Genomic DNA, 22,549 nt, shown 5'->3' on the forward strand with positions numbered 1-22,549 from the left:
TTACAGGCATGTTTTCAGCACTTAAAATCACCAAAAACGAAAAGTTTATAAAATAATCAATCTAATGAATGTCTTTAAATACTATATTAAGCTCAAAATCACGACAAAAAACAAATTAAAATTAACATTATTCTGATCAGTTGGACTTCCACAGTTCACTACTATACAAGTCACAGGCATGTTGTCAGCACTCAAAATCACCAAAAACGTAAAGTTTATAAAATAATTAATCTAATTAATGTCTTTAAATACTATATTAAGCTCAAAATCACGACAAAAAACAAATTAAAATTAACATTATTCTGATCAGTTGGACTTGCACAGTTCACTATTATACAAGTGACAGGCATGTTGTCAGCACTCAAAATCACTCAAAAACGTAAAGTTTATAAAATAATTAATCTAATGAATGTCTTTAAATACTATATTAGCTCAAAATCAGGACAAAAAACAAATTAAAATTAACATTATCCCGATCAGTTGGACTTCCACAGTTCACTACTATACAAGTCACAGGCATGTTGTCAGCACTCAAAATCACCAAAAACGTAAAGTTTATAAAATAATGAATCTAATGAATGTCTTTAAATACTATACTACCTCAAAATCACGACAAAAAACAAATAAGAAAAATCAATAATTACATTGAGTTTAGGTTAAGAACAGTTTTGTGTGCCAACCTTAGACAAGGAAAAAAGAGAGGACAGGTAACACCCATTTAACACACACGTTCCAAAAGTGAAGCCAGTTTTTGGTTTGTTTGTCACCAGAAACATGGCGGTCACGTCAAAAATAACAATGGGTTGCCAGTGGTGGGTGTTCGTTGAAGGTTAAAATTTCATAAAAAATAAAGTAAATCATCATCTAAAATTCGTAATAAAAACATATGTATGTATTGAAACATATGTACGTAATATGAGCAACTTAATAAAACATTTACCGTACACAAATTCTTCATTTTAAATACATTTCATGTTTTTATTTTAAATACTCAATGCATAACAATACCCCAAAGATACGTCGATGATCAAAATCCCTGGTGTCAGTTTGGCTTCACTTTTGGTCATAGGATTACTCGTCCTCTCTCTTTCCTTGTCTAAGGTGCCAACCAAAGATCACGGGGTTTATCTTTGACAGGTCGATGGATTGCCTAATAACAACGTAGTACTTAAGTAAAGTTGTATACGTTAACCTGACGTCAATCTCAAATCGTCCACCAGATTAAGGCGTGTTCACGACGACGACCGGTCGTCGGGAGTCTGTCGTCAAGACCAGGTTGTTTGCGCTTACTTTAGGACGTATTAGGTATACCAATAGGTAAATTCGAGGTATGCAAGGTAAAAATAGGTTATACTAAAGGTCGGCAGGGGGTGTCCTTGTCCAAATCAGTTAAAATGTAGTGCAATTTAGGACGCGAGTCAAATCCGCCATTAATGAAAAATCGCCATGGTTCAGCCATTGTTTGAAACATAATGTTTGGCAATTTTTTTGCTAGATTTTAATGAATATTTGATTTTAATTAACGAATTTTGTTTATATATAAATCAAGGATAATTTTGTATGGGTCTACACATAATAATATGTTTTTTTAATTACGATGGTTATTTCTATTTTTACCGTTTTGTTCGATTTAACCTGTAAATTTCTGAGGCGCTTTCAGTTTTTAGTAATTTTTATACCTAGTTTAACAGTACACTTCCTTGCGTTTGTAAATTTTCGACCGCATTATGCAATGAGGCAGATGATTAATAAAATAATTATACAAGTCACTTAGGTTATATTCTGAATAGAGTAGGAACCTACTTAAATAAGTATCAACAGGCCGTCATGCATCTTAGTTTCTGATGATTTAATATCCTCCAAGATTATTAACCTATTTGGTAAAAATGAAGTGTGTCGGCCGTACTTCTGTGGTAGAGAATTTTATACTATTACTTTACAAGACCAAAGTCCTAAAAACTAACGTAATTTGACGATAAAATATCTCGAGCTGAGAAGTCGAGAGGGGGACGTCGAGGCAACCCGTATTTCTATTCCCCACTTAGGTGCAAATAGCGGTTTTCTGACCGTCGTCGCAACGTCGCGTATTAACGTTGGGACATTTAATCCAACGTTAAGACGTCGTAATATTACGTCCAATTGCTTCTTGGGTTAAAATATCATTTTTGTTATTCTTTGAATTGAGAAAAATATTTCCGTTGTTTATGGTTCCACCGGTACCCAAACAATTGCGCCTCCAGATTATTTTTCACAGAAGAGTGTTTTATTAGATTTTATGGCTTCTTTAAATTCTTTGGAAGCGGTTGTCGTGTATTTTAGTGTTGTACTGATGGCTATATATGTATACTTATAGACTAAATACAATAGGGGGTCCATCGATCCGTTGACCCCCCTGTATCCGCGCCAACTATTGCTAGATTGCTGTTTCCATTGACTGCGATCCTGTGCCAGATGGACGGCTTCATAAGGAATTTTCCTACCAGAGTCTTCCTTTGGTCTGGCCATTTTCGGTCTTCTACCTTCCCTTCTACTCAACTACCAATAGTTCCTTAGTCCCCGTTCTTCTCGCTATGTGACCGAAGTAATTTATGTGAGCGGCCGTGGTGTAACGGCATATTCGCTGGCCTCATACGCCAGTGCACGTGGGTTCGAGCCCTGCCAAAGACAAACCATTTTCATTTCCAATAATGACACGAGCCGTCTCACCGTGCCTCGGAGAGCACGTAAAGCCGTCGGTCCCCTGGGCTAGTGTACATCGGCTCTAGTTACTTAAGGGGGGGGTATGGTTTGGAATCAACATATCAAGCACATTTTTGTAAATTTTTTTCGAAGCTATGGTAGAATTTTTTGATTTTTAAATTAAATAAGCATATTAAGTACAATGCGAAGAATATTTAAGAAAAAATTAAATTCAAAATATTGAAAAATAAGCCATTGGTCACAAATTTTGGCAGGCAACTCAAAAAAAAAATAGATTTTGCCGTGGACATCAGAACTCATCACTGGATCATACGAAATAAAAAATTCAAAAAGATTTAATTAGCTTATGAGTTTCACGAGGTAACAACGTTGAGTTTTTTTTTATTTTTAATGATTTTTGAATTTTTGGTATCACTCAGAAATCAAAAATACAAAATTTTTGATAAAAATTTTGTGAAAACAAACAGATTTAATATTGTTGAACAAAAAATAAGTACAAAACGAAAAATATCTCGACGTTTTTACCTCACGAAATGTCTAAAGAAAATATATGCAAGATTTCAGGTAGATCGGTCAAGTAGTTTTTCAGTTACAATGTCCACCGCATTTGAAAAAGCAGTTTTGAGAAAAATGCGTTTAAAGTTTTGACAACTGCATCTTCACCTTCTTATTTGTCTGCCAAATCGTAAAGTGATGAACATTGGAATATGTTTTTTGAATTGCGGAGTAATCTACAAAAGAGAAGGCGAACAGTTGTTTAACGTTTCTCACTACGCTCAAGCGTGCTGGCGCGAAGCCGCGGCAAAGCGGCTCGAAGGTAGGGATATTTAACACCCTGTATCTCTGGTAATTTTACTCCGATCAATCTGAAACTTTCAGAGAGTATTCTTGAAAGTATGCACTTTTATTTGAAATAATAAAAAGAAATTAAATATTTCAAACCATACCCCCACCCCCCTTAAAACAGGGTTAAAGATGTAAATGGCGCCGGAACTGTCCGAAAGAATCTCCCCAGCAAAAATGCCATACGATATTATTATTATTATTACCGAAGTAATTTAAAAGGAATTGTGTAAAGAATACATACAAGACAAAACGCAACAAAAATACAAAAGATACAAAAAAGGTGGTTCGGAGAAGAAATAGAAGAAAATGTAAAAAAAAATGTAAAATTGTTTTATACAAACTGAAGAAGATACGAAGCAACAAATAAATTAAGCTAAGACCAATCATGACCAAAAACAGAACAATATTAACCAACGACAAGGATATAAGGGAACGATGGAGGAACATTACGAACAACTGTAAAACAGAGGGTAAGGAAAAACAAATAGTCCATTCATTCACGGTAAAATATTGCAAAACCTCCAAACTTTAAAGAACCGCTTGGATTGACATGAAATGTCAATCCAAGCCAAGGTATGGCATACGCCTAGGCCTAGCTAACATGTCAAAGAGAAAAAGTGATATTGTGCCGTTGTGTGCTTTTGCCCTGGGGTGAGTTTCACCCCTTCTCGGGGGTGAAAAAACATACGTTCAAAATAAGTCCGGAAATGGATAAACTGACTAATTCTAAGCAACTTTTGCTCTATAGCGTTTTTTCACTAAGTTAATAGTTTTGTTATATTTCAATAAAAAAACACGTTTTTAGATGGTTTTTCGCAAGTAATTGAAAAAGTAAGTATTTTATCGAAAAAAACATTCTTAACAAAAATATAGCTTATAAAAAATGGTGTATAGGTATATGAGATCTCAAGACCCAATAGAAGCAAAGTTGTAGCTAAAGAAAAATAGGTTCTTACTCGTCAAATTCCAAATCGAATATTTCAACGTAAAATAATAAAAAAAAATAAGCACTTTTTGTAGAAAACTCATTACAACAACTGCTTCATTTTAGTTAAAAAAAAAAAAAAGATTCTAGCATCAAAATTAAGAAAGCTACGCTCAAAATAAAGTTGGTTCCTTTTTGTTTGGTAAATATATCGTGAAAATCACGATCCCTAATTAGCATCCCAAATGAAATTAATCGTTACCGTTTCGCTTCACAAGTTGCTTTACTTGTATGTGTATTGTTTATATGATCTGTAAGTTTCATCGGTTCAAGTGCTTATTTTTGAAAGGGCTGTAGTTGAAAGTGCTTGAACGAGTCACTAATCACGAGTGTATCCAAATTTTGAACAGCCATACCTATCTTAACCAATTACCAGAGAACGGCAGTTCTCGTCAGTGGCGCACACCAACACCCCCCTACCCGCGACACTATATATACACGAAATTTTAGATTTTCTAAATCTGACTTATTTGAAAGATGGGCCGATACCGATCTTAAAGTTCAGGAAAAGACTCACCCATTCATATGTCAACCATCCATTTTGGTCCAAGGGTGTGGATTTTACGGCCCTTCCTATTTAGGGCCTGTTTTTCGTTCTCGTCCCCAAAACTCCCAAAAACTTCGAAAATTTAAGTCCGACCTTTGCGGCTTCTAATAGTACTGATCATTACCTTTCCAACGCATGTCTAATTTTGAAAATCGCTTATACCATTCAAAAGTTACCGAGCTCAGAAATATGACTCAATTTTTATTTAAAAAAGGGAAATAGTTTCTGGATATATATGTATGTGTGTGGAAAAGTTAAACCGATCTGAACTTGTTTTTCTGTGTTTGAAGAGGGGGTTAGGGCCGATTCAGAACCGGTGTAGTTTGTGAGTTTTGACTACCCATAAGCCAGCTATAGGACTTGGTAGGTACAAAACGGCATATTTTTTGGCGGTATATATCTTCGGTTCAAAAAGAGACAGGAGAACCGCAAATGCACCAAATCAATAGTGTTGAGTTAAGCTTTCAAATGGTGTCTAAGCCGTCAGGATCAGACATACACACGGCTCAGTATAGCCGAAAACCTGAAAAACAATATTTTGAAAATTTTGGTTTTTCGACAGTTACTCAAAATTTCAACCTACGAATTTCGCCAATAACTGAGCGTTTGTAGAAGGACTCTAGACGAATATACGTCATATCCGAATATACGGGAAAATTCGAATTTTTAAGTTATAGGCTTCATAAGTATGATCAAATCTATTTCCTACGGGAAAAACGGTTTCTCAAGCTCAATAATTCCTGTAATAGCTTCAGTTATCATACTTGACCTTAGATCCATCAGATACTACTGATAAATGCGTTTCAAACTCATGTTTACTGATCAAAATCGGTTAAGCCTTTTAGAAGTTATTAAGCTACAAAAGTATAATCCAATTAACGATTATTCCCGAAATGGTTTATGTAGTTGTAGTGATTACGACGCTAAATTTGATCTGGCAACGGGCAATTCGACTTCATTTACCGGTCATCTCAATATTTTTTTCAATCTATTTCGAATTGAAAAAAATCTAGTGTACCGGGTGTCCCAATAAGAATGGCTCTCGACCATATCTCAGGAACCGTTTATAGTAGAGCTTTGAAATAAAAAATTTTATAACAAAAGTTGCTTCAGGAAAAGCCTGGAAATTATTTTCATAATTGTGGGACCACGGCTAGAGGGCGTAATTGAATATCAAAAATTAAAAAATCTAAATTTTACAAAATTTTCCTAATGAAGGGGCACTGGAAATCCGATCGTCGTATTCTTCATAAAATTCTACGCATATTTGATTTGACAAGTTTAGGTCTACCATTGGAAATAAGAGGTGGGGGTGAGTGGGAACCTTGTTATGAAAAACTAGCTGTGAGTCCGTTTCTGCTTAATCAAATTTTGCAAACTTGGTCTTGTTGAAGACAGATCTTTTTCGTCAATGTAAAAGTTATGATTTCGAACCAACTCACTGAGTAATATGCCAGCTAGGCGTTATTTAATTTTTTTCAGAAATCTAGTGTTCCTTGGAAAATATTAAATACAAACATGCATTTTTAATACCATATTACAAAATTAGACAAAATTAGCAACAGAATAGCGAAAACCGCATGTTAATACCTTTTTTCTATCTCGAGATATCTTACAAAACGTGTAAATTTAAAAACATAACTGTTACTGTCACCGGTAAACGAAATAATTCATTAAAAGTAGTGTGCTATGGAAACAACAAAGAAACATTTTCCAGCTGTCAACGTATATTAGGTCTTTTCAACGCTTCTCATTTGTTTCGAGCCTCGTTCATATCTCGTGTATTAATATTATACACGGATTATACGGCATATGACAGAGGCTCGAAACAAATGAGAAGCGTTGAAAAGCCCTATTACAAAGAAATAAAAACAACTATTTAGTGATGACATAAACGTTCAAATTTTTGCTTATCATTTTCGTTGCAAACATTTACTCTTTCAAGAGTAGACAGAACAGCAGTCTCAATTTCTGCTCTCGATATGCTTTGAATGGCGTTTAGTATTCTCTGGATAATTTATTCTAGAGTAGTGTATGATGGGCAACAATTTGAATATTTAGGTCGTCACTAAATAGTTCTTTTTGTTCTGTGTTACATTTAATTTTAATAGTATTGTTTCTCTTTATATTGTTGTTTTAATTAATTATATTTTTATACTTTGACATCTGGAAAATGTTATTTTGTTTTTTTCCACAGCACACTACTTTTCATTAACTTAGTTTACCGGTGACAGTAACAGTTATGTATAAAATTTACACGTTTCTCGAGATATCTTGAGATAGACAAAAGGTATCGACATGCGGTTTTCGCTATTCTATTGCTAATTTAATCTAATTTTATAAAGTATGATTAAAAATGCATACTTGTATTTAATATTTTCCAAAGAAAACTAGATTTCTGAAAAAAATTAAATAACGCCTCCCAGCTGGCTTATTACTTATTAGGATGGTTCAAAATTATCACGCTTACATTGAAGAAAAAGATCTGTCTTCAACAAGACCCAGTTTTCAAAATTTGATTTAGCAGAACCGGACTTACAGCCATTTTTTCATAACAAGGTTCCCACTCACCCCCACCTCTTATTTGCAAAGGTAGAGTTAAACTTGTTAAATCAAATATGCGCAGAATTTGATGAAGAATACAATAATCGGATTTCCAGTGCCCCTTCATTAGGAAAATTTTGTAAAATTTAGATTTTTTTATTTTTGATATTCAATTAAGCCCTCTAGCGGTGGACCCACAATTATGAAAATAATTTCCAGGCTTTTCCTGAGGCAACTTTTGTTATAAAATTTTTTATTTCAAAGCTCTACTATAAACCGTTCCTGAGATATGGCCGAGAGCCATTCTTATTGGGACACCCGGTACATTCGATGGACACTAGATCATTTGGGAGATAATGCAACAAAGGTGACCATTTATAAAGCTTAACGAGTAATAGAGGAACATTGCATTCAACTTCATACATTTAATTTATAAACAACTTTGAAAAACTCTTGATACAAGAATAAAAAACCGCTAAACGTCTTAAAAATGAGTGGCGCATACAATATTCCAGCTACAAAAGATCTGATATGAATATTACGTGGCGCGAAAATGTATTTTCATTTTGATGTAAAACAAAATTCTAGTTTTCTTTTAAAAGACTTTTCCATAATATTTGCTAAATTTGAAGTAAACGCGCCACAAGAGTTTCAAAATTCAAACTGTATCAAAGTTACTCTTTTGTGGCGCGTTTACTTCTAATTTAGCAAATATTATGAAAAAATCTTTTAAAATAAAACTAGAATTTTGTTTTACATCAAAATGAAAATACATCTTCGCGCCACGTAATATTCATATCAGATCTTTTGTAGCTGGAATATTGTATGCGCCACTCATTTTTAAGGCGTTTAGCGGTTTTTTATTCTTGTTTTTATCTTATACACTAAACGCCAAAATTAACGCACCACCTTAAAAATGGGACATTTTTAATGTCTCATATTTCCTAAAACTGTTGTCCGATTTTAATGATTTTTTTAATATGTTATAGCCTTATTCTTCAAGAATATAGATGTAATAATATTGTTGCTAAACATATAAGTTTCATTGTATACCGGGTGTAACAATGATAGTGTGTTTTTTCCTCAAAGTTTGGAACACCCTGTGGAATATTCTAGCTTATATAAAATATTGAAATTAAAACTCAACTGTAACCTGAAGCTATCTTAACATTTTGCTTTTTGATTCATTCGCTCATGTTGGATAATAAAAAAGTTAGGTACTTTAACAACTAGCAAAGTTTTTCGTCAATACAGGGTGTTTCTAAATAAGTTCGACAAACTTTAAAGGATAATTCTGCATGAAAAAATAATGACCGTTTGCTTTATAAACATATTCCGCAAATGCTTCGTTTCCGAGATACGGGATGTTGAATTTTTTCTTACAAACTGACGATTTATTTATTGCTCTAAAACCGGTTGAGATATGCAAATGAAATTTGGTAGGTTTTAAGAGGTAGTTATTGGGCATTTTTTGGCATATAATTAAGAATTTTATATTCACCATTGGCGTGCATACGGGTAATATGACCGGGTAATATGACCCGTATGCACGCCAATGGTGAATATAAATTTCTTAGTTGTACGTCAAAAAATATGCAATAACTACCTCTTAAAACCTACTAAATTTTATTTGCATATCTCAACCGGTTTTAGAGCAATAAATAAATCGTCAGTTTGAAAGAAAAAATTCAACATCCCGTATCTCGGAAACGAAGCATTTGCAGACACATGTTTATAAAGTGAACGGTAATTATTTTTTCATGCAGAATTACCCCTTAAAGTTTGTCGCACTTATTTAGAAACACCCTGTATTGATGAAGAACGTTGCTAGTTGTTAAAGTATCTAACTTTTTTATTATCCAACATAATCAAATAAATCAAAAAGCGAAATGTTAAGAAAGTCTAAGGCCGTCCGCACATGGAGCGACGCTCGAAGCACTCGACTCGATTCAAATCGCCTAGATCTCTCCCTGCCACTCAAGTTCCTTCGTTGTGGCATTGGGCTCCGTACACGGAGCGTTTAGGATTGCAAATCTCCTCGTCTTGTACGATTCTCGTTCCGTGAGATCTGAAGCGAACGAGAAAGTTCGAGTGAGACGCACGTTTAGTCATTATTTTATTTGTTTGCTTCGTTTTTGTCGATTTTTGCTCTAAATTAAATTTTAGTCTTTTTAAAGATCGGTGAATGTTATGTTCATTGATTGTAGTACTATTAGCTTTGTGGAAATATATTGTTTGTAATGTAAAATTCTGAAAACATTGAACTTCTGTTTCTAGATGTTTATTATAAAATTCGTTGAGGAAGTAGAAAAATATCCTCAACTGTATAATGCAACTGTATAAAAATGTAATAATACCGTACTCTTCACAGATCGAAATAGTCGTTTTGGTTACTATATAAAAAATGCGTTAATTTATAAAAACAGGATCGACTAGTGTGCGGAGGGCAATCGCTTGTGACGCAGGGTTCGTACAAGACGAGCAAGACGCGCGAACTTCGAGACGTGTCTTCGATCGACCCATGTGCGGACGGTCTTAGGCTACAGTTGAGTTATAATTTCAATATTTTATATACGCTAGAATACTCCACAGGGTGTTCCAAACTTTGAGGAAAAAACACACTATCATTGTTACACCCGGTATACAATGACACTTATCTGTTTAGCAACAATATTATTACATCGATATTTTTGAAGAATAAAGCTATAACATATTATTAAAAAATCACTAAAATCGGACAACAGGTTTAGGAAATATGAGACATTAAAAATGTCCCATTTTTAAGGTGGTGCGTTAATTTTGACGCTAAGTGTAGAATTACAAAATATCTAAAGTATTCAGAAAAGCAAACCCTATACTTTTTAATTTTTGAGATTATTGGTATCAATAGGTATTAATCTTTAAATTATTTTGAAAAAAACATTTTTTGAACATTGAGCATTTTGAACCGATGAAATTTACAGATCATATACGACAGGTAGGTGATTTTCTCAATTTTTTTGTAACCTATAAAAAAGCGACAAACTTTATTTTGAGCGTTACTTACGTAACTTAAAGGAACATTTTTAGAAAACGAAAATAAAGTCGTTTTTTAAACACTTTAAAAATGTTTTAAAGAATTTTCCCAAAAAAGTGCTTAATTTTTTGGTTATTTCACGTTGAAATATTCGATTTGGAATTTGATGAGTATGAACCTATGTTTCATTAGCTACAACTCTGCTTCTACTGGGTCTAGAGATCTCATACATAGGTAAATCTATTTTTCACTTTTTTATAAGTTATATTTTTGCTAAGAATGTTTTTTTTTTCGATAAAATACTTTTTGAGTTATTTGCGAAAAACCATCTAGAACCGTGTTTTTTTGTTGAAAAATAAGCATATTAGTGAAGACTTAGTGAAAAAATGCTATAGAATAAAAGTTGCTTATAACTACAGTTAATCCATTGCATTTTTTGAACGTATGTAGATTTTTTCACCCCCGAGAAGGGGCGAAACTCACGCCCAGGGCAAAAGCATACATCGGCACATATAACTTTTTTGACATATTAACTATATTTATGCCAAATTTCATGTAAATCCAAGCGTTTTTTTTTTAATTTGGAGCAAAACCGTGAGTAAATGGACTCAAAGGAAAATAAAAATAGCGTAATTAGCAAATCAGAGGAAAACATTAAGGAAAAGAAATGTATAGAGAAAGAAGAACTAAAGGACGCAATAGGAAAGATAAAAACTGGGAATGCTTCTTAGTTCACGTGGGGAGACCGCTCCCGTCTGAAAAAAATTCTGATTCTGTTTCTTTGTGGATTCCTATTCAAAAATGTCCCCTTTAAATAAATCTGAATGGTCAGGGCCGTAACTACGATGTTGGGGGCCCCGGGGCAAACGTGATCTACCAGGGGCCCTACCGGGGAGTTTGAGATTTATCCCCCAGTGGAATGGGGGGTCCGGAAAAATGTTTAATATTTAACCCCTTGAAAACTCATTTTAATGCATTCCATGACTGAAGTTTCTTGTACCTACATATTGCTATTTTAGTTGACCTACACAAAAAATTTTGAAAACACCTTATTTTAAGCTAAATAATTTTGCAAGTACCATCAATATAACATATTTTCTGTTTTCATAAAAAATAAACTATAATGTTAATTACATTGTTCGACTACAATGTGGTTCCTTTCACGTACCAAGATGTAGTCTGGGGTAAATTGGTTAAGACAAAGTAGCTGGGACCGGGGGCCCCTATTCCGGTTGCATTTTAGTTTTTATTTCGCCCAAAATGACTAATTTGCTCAGTAACAATTTATATCTTTACGATTTATATCTTTGTCTCGGGGGCCCCAGCTTAGCCCGGCCTTTTAGGTTTTATTACGCCGAAATAACTAATTTCCTAAGTAATAATTAAAAAATTTTATGTTAAGGTCTCGGGGGCCCCTGCTTATCCCCCTCAACTTTATGTTGAGGTCTAGGGTGCAACTGTAAGGTCTTTTTAAAATTGTGTCATTTGAAAATATTTCGTTATGATCGGCTTTTAAAATACATAATTTTATTTTCCTCGTTAAAAAATCTATGCACGGCCAACCAAACGAGGGCCCCAGCTGGGCCCACCTTTTGGCAGTGCCCCTGGGCCCCCTGGCCCCGGGGCACTGCCCCGGTTGCCCCAATGGTAGTTACGGCCCTGTGAAGGGTGCCGGGTAGAATTTTTGGGCAGAAATTGTTTAAACAATTTTTTTAAACAAATACAAGAGATTACATTTTTTGCTCTGGATCATATATTTTTAGGTTTTTTTTGTCATTTTAAACAAGAAAGTTATCTTGTAAATTTTCTTAAAAATTGATAGTTTTCGAGTTATAGGTGATTTAAAAACTGAAAATGCGAAAATACGCATTTTCGAGGCCTAAAAACCAGTGGCGTACTGATAGATCAGCGGGCCCTGGTTCCAGTTGGGATGCGGGCTCGCGCGCCCTATAAAAACACACATTGTATATCAAAAGTTTTTAATAAACATTAAATTTAAATTATCATAATATATCATAAAATATATGATCTATTTTTTATAAAAACTCAAGCTAATTTATAGTTCATTTACCTACTCACGGTTTTTCCTACAAATTTTAAAGAACCGTTTGGATTGGCATGAAATTTGGTATACACATAGCTAACATGTCAAAGGAAAAAAGTGATATTGTGCCGATGTGTGCTTTTGCCCTGGGGGTGAGTTTCACCCCTTCTCGGGGGTGAAAAAACACACGTTCAAAATAAGTCCGAAATTGGATAAACTAACTAATTCTAAGCAACTTTAGTTCCATAGACTGTTTTCACTAAGTCAATACTTTTCGAGTGATTTGCGAGTGAATATATTTTTCAACAAAAAAAAAACTATGATTTTAGACGGTTTTTTGCAAATAACTCAAAAAGTATTTTATAAAAAAAATATTTTTAGTAAAAATATAGCTTATAAAACAGTGAAAAAAGTGGTGTGTACCTATACGAAGTCTGTAGACCCAGTAGGAGCAGGGTCGTAGGTAATGAAAAGTTGGTTTTTATTTGTCAAATTCCAAATCGAAATGAAATTAATCGTCATCGTTTCACAATTTACTTAACTTAGGTATATATTGTTTATAATATGATCTGTAAGTTTTACCGGTTCAAAGTTCTCATTTTTGAAAAAAATTGGGTTTTAAATTAGCTAACAATTTTTTTTTAATTTTAAAATATAAAATCTTTAAATAATTTAAAAATTATTAGTGATACCAAAAATCTCAAGTAGTAAAAATATAGGTTTTGCTATTGTAAATATTTTGGACTTTTTGCTTTCCTGAAGACAAAAGTTGATTAAGATCTGTTCAAAATGCATACACTCGGATTAGTGACTCGTTTAAGCCTATTTAACTAGAGCTTTTTCAAAAATAAGCACTCTGAACCAATGAGTCTTACAGATCTTATAAAAAAATATATAAGTAAAGTAATTTGTGTAGCGGTAACAATTAATTTCATTTCGGATTCTAATATGTAACAACAAAAAAAAAGCTTTTTTTAAATACTTGTTTAAATTTTGTAAATACAAAAAAGTAAAACCACTTTGTTTTAGCTGCAACTCTGCTTCTACGGAGTCTACAGATTTTATATATACACCATTTGTTTACTATTTTATAATCTATATTTTTGCTAATAGTATTTTTTTGATAAAATACTTACTCTTTGAGTATTGAAAATGATTTGAGTATTGACTTAGTGAAAAAACATTACAGAAAAAAAACTTGCTTAGAATTAGCTAATTCATCAAATTCAGGTACTTGTGTAGTTCAAAATGTAACCATCAAATTAGAAATAAAAGAAGCAAAAGCGGGCCCTTGCGTGGCCCGGGCCCTGGTTCCGCGGAACCCGTGGAACCATGCTCAGTACGCCACTGCTAAAAACTCATATTTAATTTAGTATTTTTGAGGTTGTCAGATACTTAAATTGAGGATTAAACATTCAGGTTCAAGATTCTGAAGAGTGATCGCGTCTAACCTTAATTTATACCGATTTATACCGGTTTATCCGATTTTTTTGCCGGTGCGGCTAGCTCTATTTCAAAAATCTCCTATTTTCTCCTATTTCCGAAAAATATTTTTTCTAGATTCTTTGGAATATTCTAAATAAAATAAGTTTCTTAACATTTTTCTCAAAACTTAACAGTTTTAAAGTTATAAGCGATTTAAAATCCGAAAATGCCAAAAAAACGCATTTTTGGATTTTTAATCGCTTATAACTTTAAAACTGTTAACTTTTGAGAAAAATGTTAAGAAACTTATTTTATTTAGAATGTCCCAAAGAATCTAGAAAAAAATATTTTTCTGAGGAAAATTGGAGATTTATGAAATAGAGCGCGTCATACCGTCAAAAAAGTCGGATGAACATGCTAACTTAACAATTAAAAAACAACGGTTTAAATTAAGGTTAGACGCAATCACTCCTCAGAATCTTGAAGCTGAATGTCTAAACTTCAATTTAAGTATCTGGAAACCTCAAAAATACTAATTTAAATATGAGTTTTTAGGCCTCGAAAATGCGTATTTTCATATTTTTCAGATTTTGAATCGCCTATAACTCGAAAACTATAAATTTTTGAGAAGATTTACAAGATACCTTTCTTGTTTAGAATGACCCACAAAACTTAAAAATATATGTTTTGGAGCAAAAAACGTGATCTTTTGTATTTGTTTATAAAAATTGTTTAAACAATTTCTGCCCAAAAATTCCTCCCGCACCCTTTAAATTTATTTAAAGGGGACATTTTTGAATAAGAATCTGCAAAGAAACCGAATCAGAAATTTTTCCAGACGGGAGCGGTCTCACCACATGGACTATCTGAAAAGCCTAAAAAGTAGTACAGTAGGTGGTACTGTAGACTAGCGCGAATCTTTATACTTACTATGTTTTCTGTATTTATAGAATTTAAATAATATTTTAAAGTAATTTTTTATGTATTTACTATTTTTTATTGATTTTTTTACATGTTGTATAACGGACTACCTTCGTCGCGTAAATGGACTCTTCCAACTGTTTACTATTTCGTGGCGCTACTTCCATTTCGATCAATTTTACTGTAGAGAAAAAGCAATACAACGCCAATATAGAAGTTTGACTTCAAAAAGTTTATTCTGTTTGCGTATAGTGTATGTTAACATTTAACACTATTAACAGAAAATAATACTGGCATAGTTCTGGCTATATTTATTTCAGTTTTTTACATTTTGTATAAGCTCAATATATTTCTTGTAGGTATTATCTGCCCTTGGCCCTATCTTTGGGATTAATAATTCCAACAGTATTTTCGACGTATATTTTGGGCGAATCGCTGACTAACTCCTGTTTAGGTTCGATTATGAAAAGTGTATATATCTTGAATGGGTCTTGGATGATCAACAGTGCTGGGCATATGTGGGGATGGAAGCCCTATGATAGGTTAGTATATAAAGATATGACTATAAAAATTAATGAATTCCGAGTTAGTATTTTTATTTATAATTTTGTCTGTATAATCATTAGAGGACTTTTCATACAAAAATAATAATCTGCTAGATGCAATGCAATTGTGGAATTGTTTGGAAGAGTGTTAGCTGTTCCTGTTGGCGGGTTTCGAGACCTCAGCAGCAATTGACCTTGGTTTAGCTGATCTATGTCGGTATTTATGGGCAATGATGGGTTCTTTTCATATTTCTGGTATTGAGCTCTAAGGGCACCTAGCCGTCGTGTTTTGGTTGGTGCAATTGCAATGTTGCTTAAAAACGGAAGCCATTGAGTTGGCATGTTCTTTATGGTCCTCGTAATATATCTCATTGTTTAATTTAATTATACATCTAGAACGTTTTAAACATAATGAGAATGTCAAAAACGAAAATGGAGAACTGATGATAAACTTCTGCATGAATAACGAACTTCGAATACACAACACCTTTTTTGACCACAAAGACCAACACAAATATACATTCAATAATACCCGTGGACAAAGATCTATGATAGATTATGTTGTAACTAACAGAGATATACATCCATCAAAAATAATTGACGTAAGATGCCTCAACTCAGCAGATGTAGGCAGTGACCACAGCCTAGTATTATGTAAAATTAGAATCACCATGAAATGCTTCACACCTAAGAGAGTGGCACCAACACAAAAAAAAATCAAAGTCGAAGGACTAAGTACGGAATCCACGGAGTACTTATATAGAAAAATAATATCAGAGAAGATTGCTGATAATGAAATACTAGAAAACGATAAAATCGAGGAAAGCTGGGAAAAACTCAAAAGTAACATAATTAACGCAGCAACAGAATCACTTGGAGAGAGGAAAGTAACGAATACCAATATATCAAAAAAGAAAACCCCATGGTTTCGAGAGGAAGTGAAGATAAAATGTGAAGAAAAGAAGAAAGCCTTTTACAATACAGAACACAACAGGCATACAACCACTATAAAAGAATTAGAAACGAAACAAACACTTTACTCAGACAAATAAAAAGAGAACACTGGGAGAGTTTCTCAAAACAGATGGAACACGACTTCTACGGAACTCAAAAGGAAATATGAAGAATGATCAGAGGACAAAGAAAAGAGATGAACGAACTAATAAAAACGAAACACATTCAGAAGGAAACTTGGGCAGACTGTTTTCGATCTCTGTTTGCTAAATATAATGATAATGAACCACCAACACCTGAAGTGACAAGAGATGAAGAAATAAATATTGAAGAAGCAGAGGTAACGGAAGCATTAAGAAAATTAAAAAATACAAAATCACCAGGAGAGGACAGAATATCGAATGAACTCCTAAAGTATGGAGGACAAGACCTGACCAAACAATTATTAAAACTAATCCAAAAAATAATAGAACAAAACAGAATACCACCAGAAAGGACATCAAGCATCCTAATACCTCTCTTCAAAAAGGGAGAAAAATCGGACCCGGAGAATTACAGAGGAATTAATTTATTAAACACAACACTAAAATTAACGACCAAAGTGATAACAAAGAAACTGAATAAAATTATAACATTAGCAGAAGAACAACAAGGTTTTAGGTCGGGAAGATCATGCACCGACGCTATATTTATAATGAGGCAGATTCAAGAAAAATCATTAGAATACAACAAACCGGCATACTTATGTTTCGTGGACCTTAAGAAGGCATTTGACAGGGTCAAATTAAAGGACGTTATACATTTATTGTACGCAGGAGAGGTACCTCTAGGAATAATTAAAACGATCGAAAATATCTACCAGAACAACACAATAAAAATAAAATTAGATGAAGAACTAACTGACCCAATTGAAGCTGGCAATGGGATAAGACAGGGAGATTCCCTGAGTCCTCTGTTGTTCAACCTGATCATGGACGAAATAATAAAAAAAAGTAAGAACAAAAAAAGGATACCAAATGGGAGAGAAACAACTTAAAATAATCTGCTATGTAGACGACGCAATACTAATCTCTCAAAGTGAAGATGATTTACAACGTATGCTGTACGAATTTAATATAACCGCTAGAAAATTTAACATGTTAATTTCTCCAAAAAAGACTAAATGCATGGTTATAACAGCAGATCTAATAAGGTGTAAATTAAAGCTGGAGGGTCAAATAATAGAACAAGTCATATAGTTTAAATATCTAGGCATCACACCATGCAGCTACGGAAAGCTCGAAACAGAAGTGGAAGATCAGGTGAATAAAGCAAACAGAGCCGCAGGTTGCCTGAATGAAACAATATGGAGAAATAAAAACATCGGAAAAGAAGTGAAAGGCAGAATTTACAAGACAGTCATCAGACCAATAATGACATACGCGGCAGAAACACGACCTGATACAGAAAGGAAAAAAATAATGCTAGAAACAGCAGAGATGAAAACATTGCAAAAAATCGATGGTAAGACGCTGTGGGATAGAGCTAGAAGTGCAGATATACGAAGGAGATGCAAGGTGGACAACATTAATAACTGGGTGAAAAGCAGAAGAGTAGAATGAAACGACCACATAAGCCGAATAACAACAAATAGAGTAGTAAGGACGGCGAGAGACGGTTCCCCAATAAGAAGACGATCAGTGGGAAGACCACGGAAAAGATGGAATGACAACTTAGTGGAGGCACATTGAAAAACAGACAGAGTAATGTCTATATAAAAAGAAGAAGAAAGAAGAAAGATCTAGAACGTTAGTGTGGTGACTGTTTAGCCACACTGGGGTACAATATTCGGTTGTTGAATAAACTAATGCAAGAGCGCTTGTACTGATTGAATGTGATATGATTGCGAGTTTTTACTTTAGCTGCAGTTTTATGTTAAGTGTTGCTTGAAAGTTAAAGTACGATCAAGTATTACACCGAGATATTTTGGGTTTGGGTTATATTTTAGAATAACTCCTTCGCTTTCTATGTTTAATTTGTGGTTTACTTCCCGGTTATTTAGATGGAAATCAGCAACTTATATCTTTGTAAGATTGGGTTGAAGGTCCCATTTTTTAAAATATGTGTTAACTATATCTAAATCGCCCTCTAGAATAGCTTGGGCGTTCTCGATGTTTCTTTCTTGTATACCTAAAGCCATGTCGTCTGCATAAATAAATTTGCGTAAGATTGTAGTGGAAGTGTCTGAGCTGTAAATGTTAAACAGAAGCGGAGCGCGGCGGTAGTAATAATCATTGGGATAAGCCATTCCGTAAACTTTTGTTTTTACTAGCTTCCCATAAACACTACCTTAAAATAATCTGCCATACTGAATTTGAGTTATTAGTGTATTAAATGATTGGCATGGTAACATCTAGAACAATTTATGTAGTAATAATCTTTCTTCCATACCGTGTCATAGCACAAGTCAAATCAATGTAAGCTACTGCCGTTTTGATTTTCTTTTACAAGCCATTTTCAACAAAAGAAAGAACTTGATCACTGCAATTTCTTCTTGGCGTAAATCCAGCTTGTTCTACTAGCTCGATCAAAGAACAATCTGACCCCAAAAAAATAAAGCAAAGATGAAAATTTGGGAATAGGTAGTTGAAACTGTTTATTATTATAAAAGAACAAGTTTACAATTCTACATCTCCTCCATTTTTCAAAAATTGGGAAATACCCCCTTCTTAAGGGTAATATTCATTCAAATAAGTCCGAAATTGGATAACTTGACTCATTCTAAGCAACTTTTGTTCTATAGAGTTTTTTAACTAAGTCAATACTTTTCGAGTTATTTACAAGTGAATACGTTCATTTTTAACAAAAAAAAAACATGTTTTGGACGTTTTTTCGCAAATAACTCAAAAAGTAAGTATTTTATAGAAAAAAAATATTCTTAGCAAAAATATAGCTTATAAAAAAGTGAAAAAAATGTTGTATGTATGAAATCTATAGACCCAGTAGAAGCAGAGTTGTAGCTAATGAAAAGTAGGTTCTTATTGGTCAAATTCCAAATCAAAAAGTTCAACGTGAAATAACCAAAACAGGGAGCACTTTTCGGGGAAAACTCGTTACAACTTTTTTCTAGTGTTTAAAAACCGCTTTATTTTTGTTGTTTTTTTTTTAATTCTAGTACCACAAGTAAGAAAGCTACGCTCAAAATAAAGTTGGTCCCTTTTATTTTTTGGTAAAAAGAATCGCGAAAATCACCCCCTAATTAGCATCCCAAATAAAATTAATCGTTACCGCTTCACAAATTACTTTGCTTATGTATTCTTTATATGATCTGTAAGCTTTATCGGTTCAATGTTGTTATTTTTGAAAAGGCTTTAGTTAAAATGGCTTGAACGAGTCACTAATCACGAGTGTATACAAATTTTGAATAGCCATAGCATAACCAATTTTTGTGCAACAGGAAAACAAAATATTCAGAAAAGCAAAATGTACATTTTATTACTGTTTGAGATTTTTGGTATTACTACCCACATAACAATTTCATGTTCTTAGTAGATTCATAGAACATACTTTTCAGAAAAAGTATATACTAAGAATATGCGTAATTACCATTGCGAATGTGCAGAGCACATACTGAGTATATACTACATTACAGTACTTAAACGTTCTATGTATATACTTAGAATGTACTACCGCACTTCTTCTCAGTATATACCAAGAATATACTTTTTAGGATATTCTAAGAAGGTGCTATAAACCTTCTATTTATATACTTAGAATGTACTACCTCACATCTTTTAGTATATAGGAAGAATGTACTTTTTAGTATATGGGAAGAATATTACAAGGAAGTGCTATATTGCTCAGAAGCATGTTTTCAGCATCACCGAATCTCATCCTAGGTTCTACTTTCTACTAAATTTACATATTACATATGAGAATGTAGTTAGTACATTCTACAATATTACTTAAAAAGTAAATATAAAATATTATATAAATTTTAGTTAGTTATATCAATATTATATAGGTAAGTAGGTATATATATTTAGTTATTATGTGCATATAAAAATAAAAATGCTGAATATATAAATTTATATATTCATATTCATATACCTATCGTACCCAAATAAATATTATGTAACATATGTATGTAAATAACTAAAATTTATATGTTGCTTATATGTACCTATATACATACTTACTATTTAAGTAATATTGAAGTACCAAAATGAATTTTTTATTTGTAAGTTGACAGCAAACAAAATAAAACGTTTAATTATGCATGTTCCTATTCCTGGTTGAAATACTTGGTCTTCCTCACAACACAGCATAGACATTGTTAGTGTTAAGTGTAGACACAAATGCCAAATGCCTATTCAGTAACTATTTTCATATTTTGTATTTTTCCTTTGTTCCCAACCCCCTACCCGCTAACCCCTATGCAGGTATGCAGCGGTCGTTTCCGCTTTGTTTGTGCCGGTTGTGGGTTTTGGCTCAGCCACACAGCTTACCTGAATGTCAATTCCATGTAAAAATAAAATTCTTCATAAGAATACTCAATAAACTTAATCAAAATAGTAAATGCATTTCAGTTATGAAAGCGAAACGACAATTTCTCCTTTTTCGTTAATACAATTAATTCTTAAACATTTTTACCATACAATTAAAACAATTTTAAATAATGAATTCGGTAGTTTAATTAATAGTACCTACATACATAAATTTTTAAATTTCATTAATTATTCTTAACGAAGTTGATAATCTATAGGCTAACATTATTCTTCCTATACATACATATATATTATTTTTAAGATATTTTAAAAGTATCTACTTATAAGTATGTGTTAAGTATGTACTTATAAGTATGTGCTAAGAATATTCGGTAAAAGTATATTCTGAGAATAGTATCTACTTATAAGTATGTGTTAAGAATGTACTTATAAGTATGTGCTAAGAATATTCGGTAAAGGTACATTCTAAGAATAAACTTTTACGAATATTCCGAGTTACTACGTACACGAATGTACTCAGTATATTCGGTACGAGAATATACTTTAAAGTATGTGCAAAGAACATGAAATTTAGAATGTTTTTTAAGGTACATGCTATGCTTGTACTACGCATATACTAAAAAGAATATACTCTGACGAATGTTGGTAGTATATGCTTAGAACATGATACGAACATCATTGTTATGTGGGTAATAACGTTTAAGTTATTTTTAAACAAAAAGGAATTTTTTTTCAAAATTAAAAAAAATGAGGATGATCTGAATCAGATCGAAAACGTTGTGCTTTAATCCATTTCGACGACTTTTTAAAAAATATTAATAAACATTTTTATACCAATATACAAATTGAAGTTTTTACTTCTGCATTAGTTTTTTAACTATGATATACAGCCAGCTACTGTGATTTTCCCGGTAACTTGTGAAGCGGTAACCATTAATTTTATTTGGGATGCTAATTAGAGGGTGATTTTCGCGATCCTTTTTAGCAATAAATAAACGGGACCAACAATATTTTGAGCATAACTTACTTTTAATGTAAGAAGTTTTTTTTAACCAAAAATAAACCCTTTAAAAAAGTTGTAATGAGTTTTCCCCGAAAAGTGCTCCGTTTTTTGGTTATTTCACGTTGAAACATTCGATCTGGAATTTGACGAATAAGAACATACTGTTCATTAGCTACAACTCTTCTTCTACTGGGTCTACAGACTTCATACATACATCATTTTTTCACTTTTTTATAAGCTATATTTTTGCTAAGTAGGTACCTATATTTTTTTCTCGATAAAATATTTACCTACTTTTTGAGATATTTGCGAAAAATCGTCCAAAAACATGTTTTTTTTTTGTTAAAAATGAACATATTCACTCGCAAATAACTCGAAAAGTATTAACTAGTGACAACACTCTATAGAACAAAAGTTGCTTAGAATTAGTCATTTTATCCAATTCCGGACTTATTTTGAATGTATATTTTTTTTACCCCCGAGAAGGGGTATTTCCGAATTTTTGTAAAATGGAGGGGATGTAGAAATGTAA

At 32.9% G+C, this 22,549-nt stretch overlaps 1 protein-coding gene across 4 annotated transcripts in view; it reads left to right on the forward strand.

Moving 5' to 3' along the window:
* The window catches only part of LOC126884267 (acyl-CoA Delta-9 desaturase-like), a 132,870-nt gene that overhangs the window by 91,186 nt on the left and 19,135 nt on the right, over window positions 1–22,549 (forward strand). For 3 of the 4 annotated variants that reach the window (XR_007697916.1, XR_007697915.1, XM_050650202.1), the window contains exon 4: window positions 15,388–15,570. The exons of the other annotated variant lie outside the window; for it this stretch is intronic. Coding sequence is in view for 1 of the 3 variants with exons in the window: in XM_050650202.1 (XP_050506159.1) it covers window positions 15,388–15,570 (183 nt within the window). In the remaining 2 variants the exon portion in view is untranslated. The remainder of the gene's footprint in view (window positions 1–15,387; window positions 15,571–22,549) is intronic. 4 annotated transcript variants of the gene reach the window in all.

This window comes from Diabrotica virgifera, chromosome 5 (genome assembly GCF_917563875.1).
Source record: "Diabrotica virgifera virgifera chromosome 5, PGI_DIABVI_V3a".
Taxonomy (NCBI): Eukaryota; Metazoa; Arthropoda; class Insecta; order Coleoptera; family Chrysomelidae; genus Diabrotica; species Diabrotica virgifera.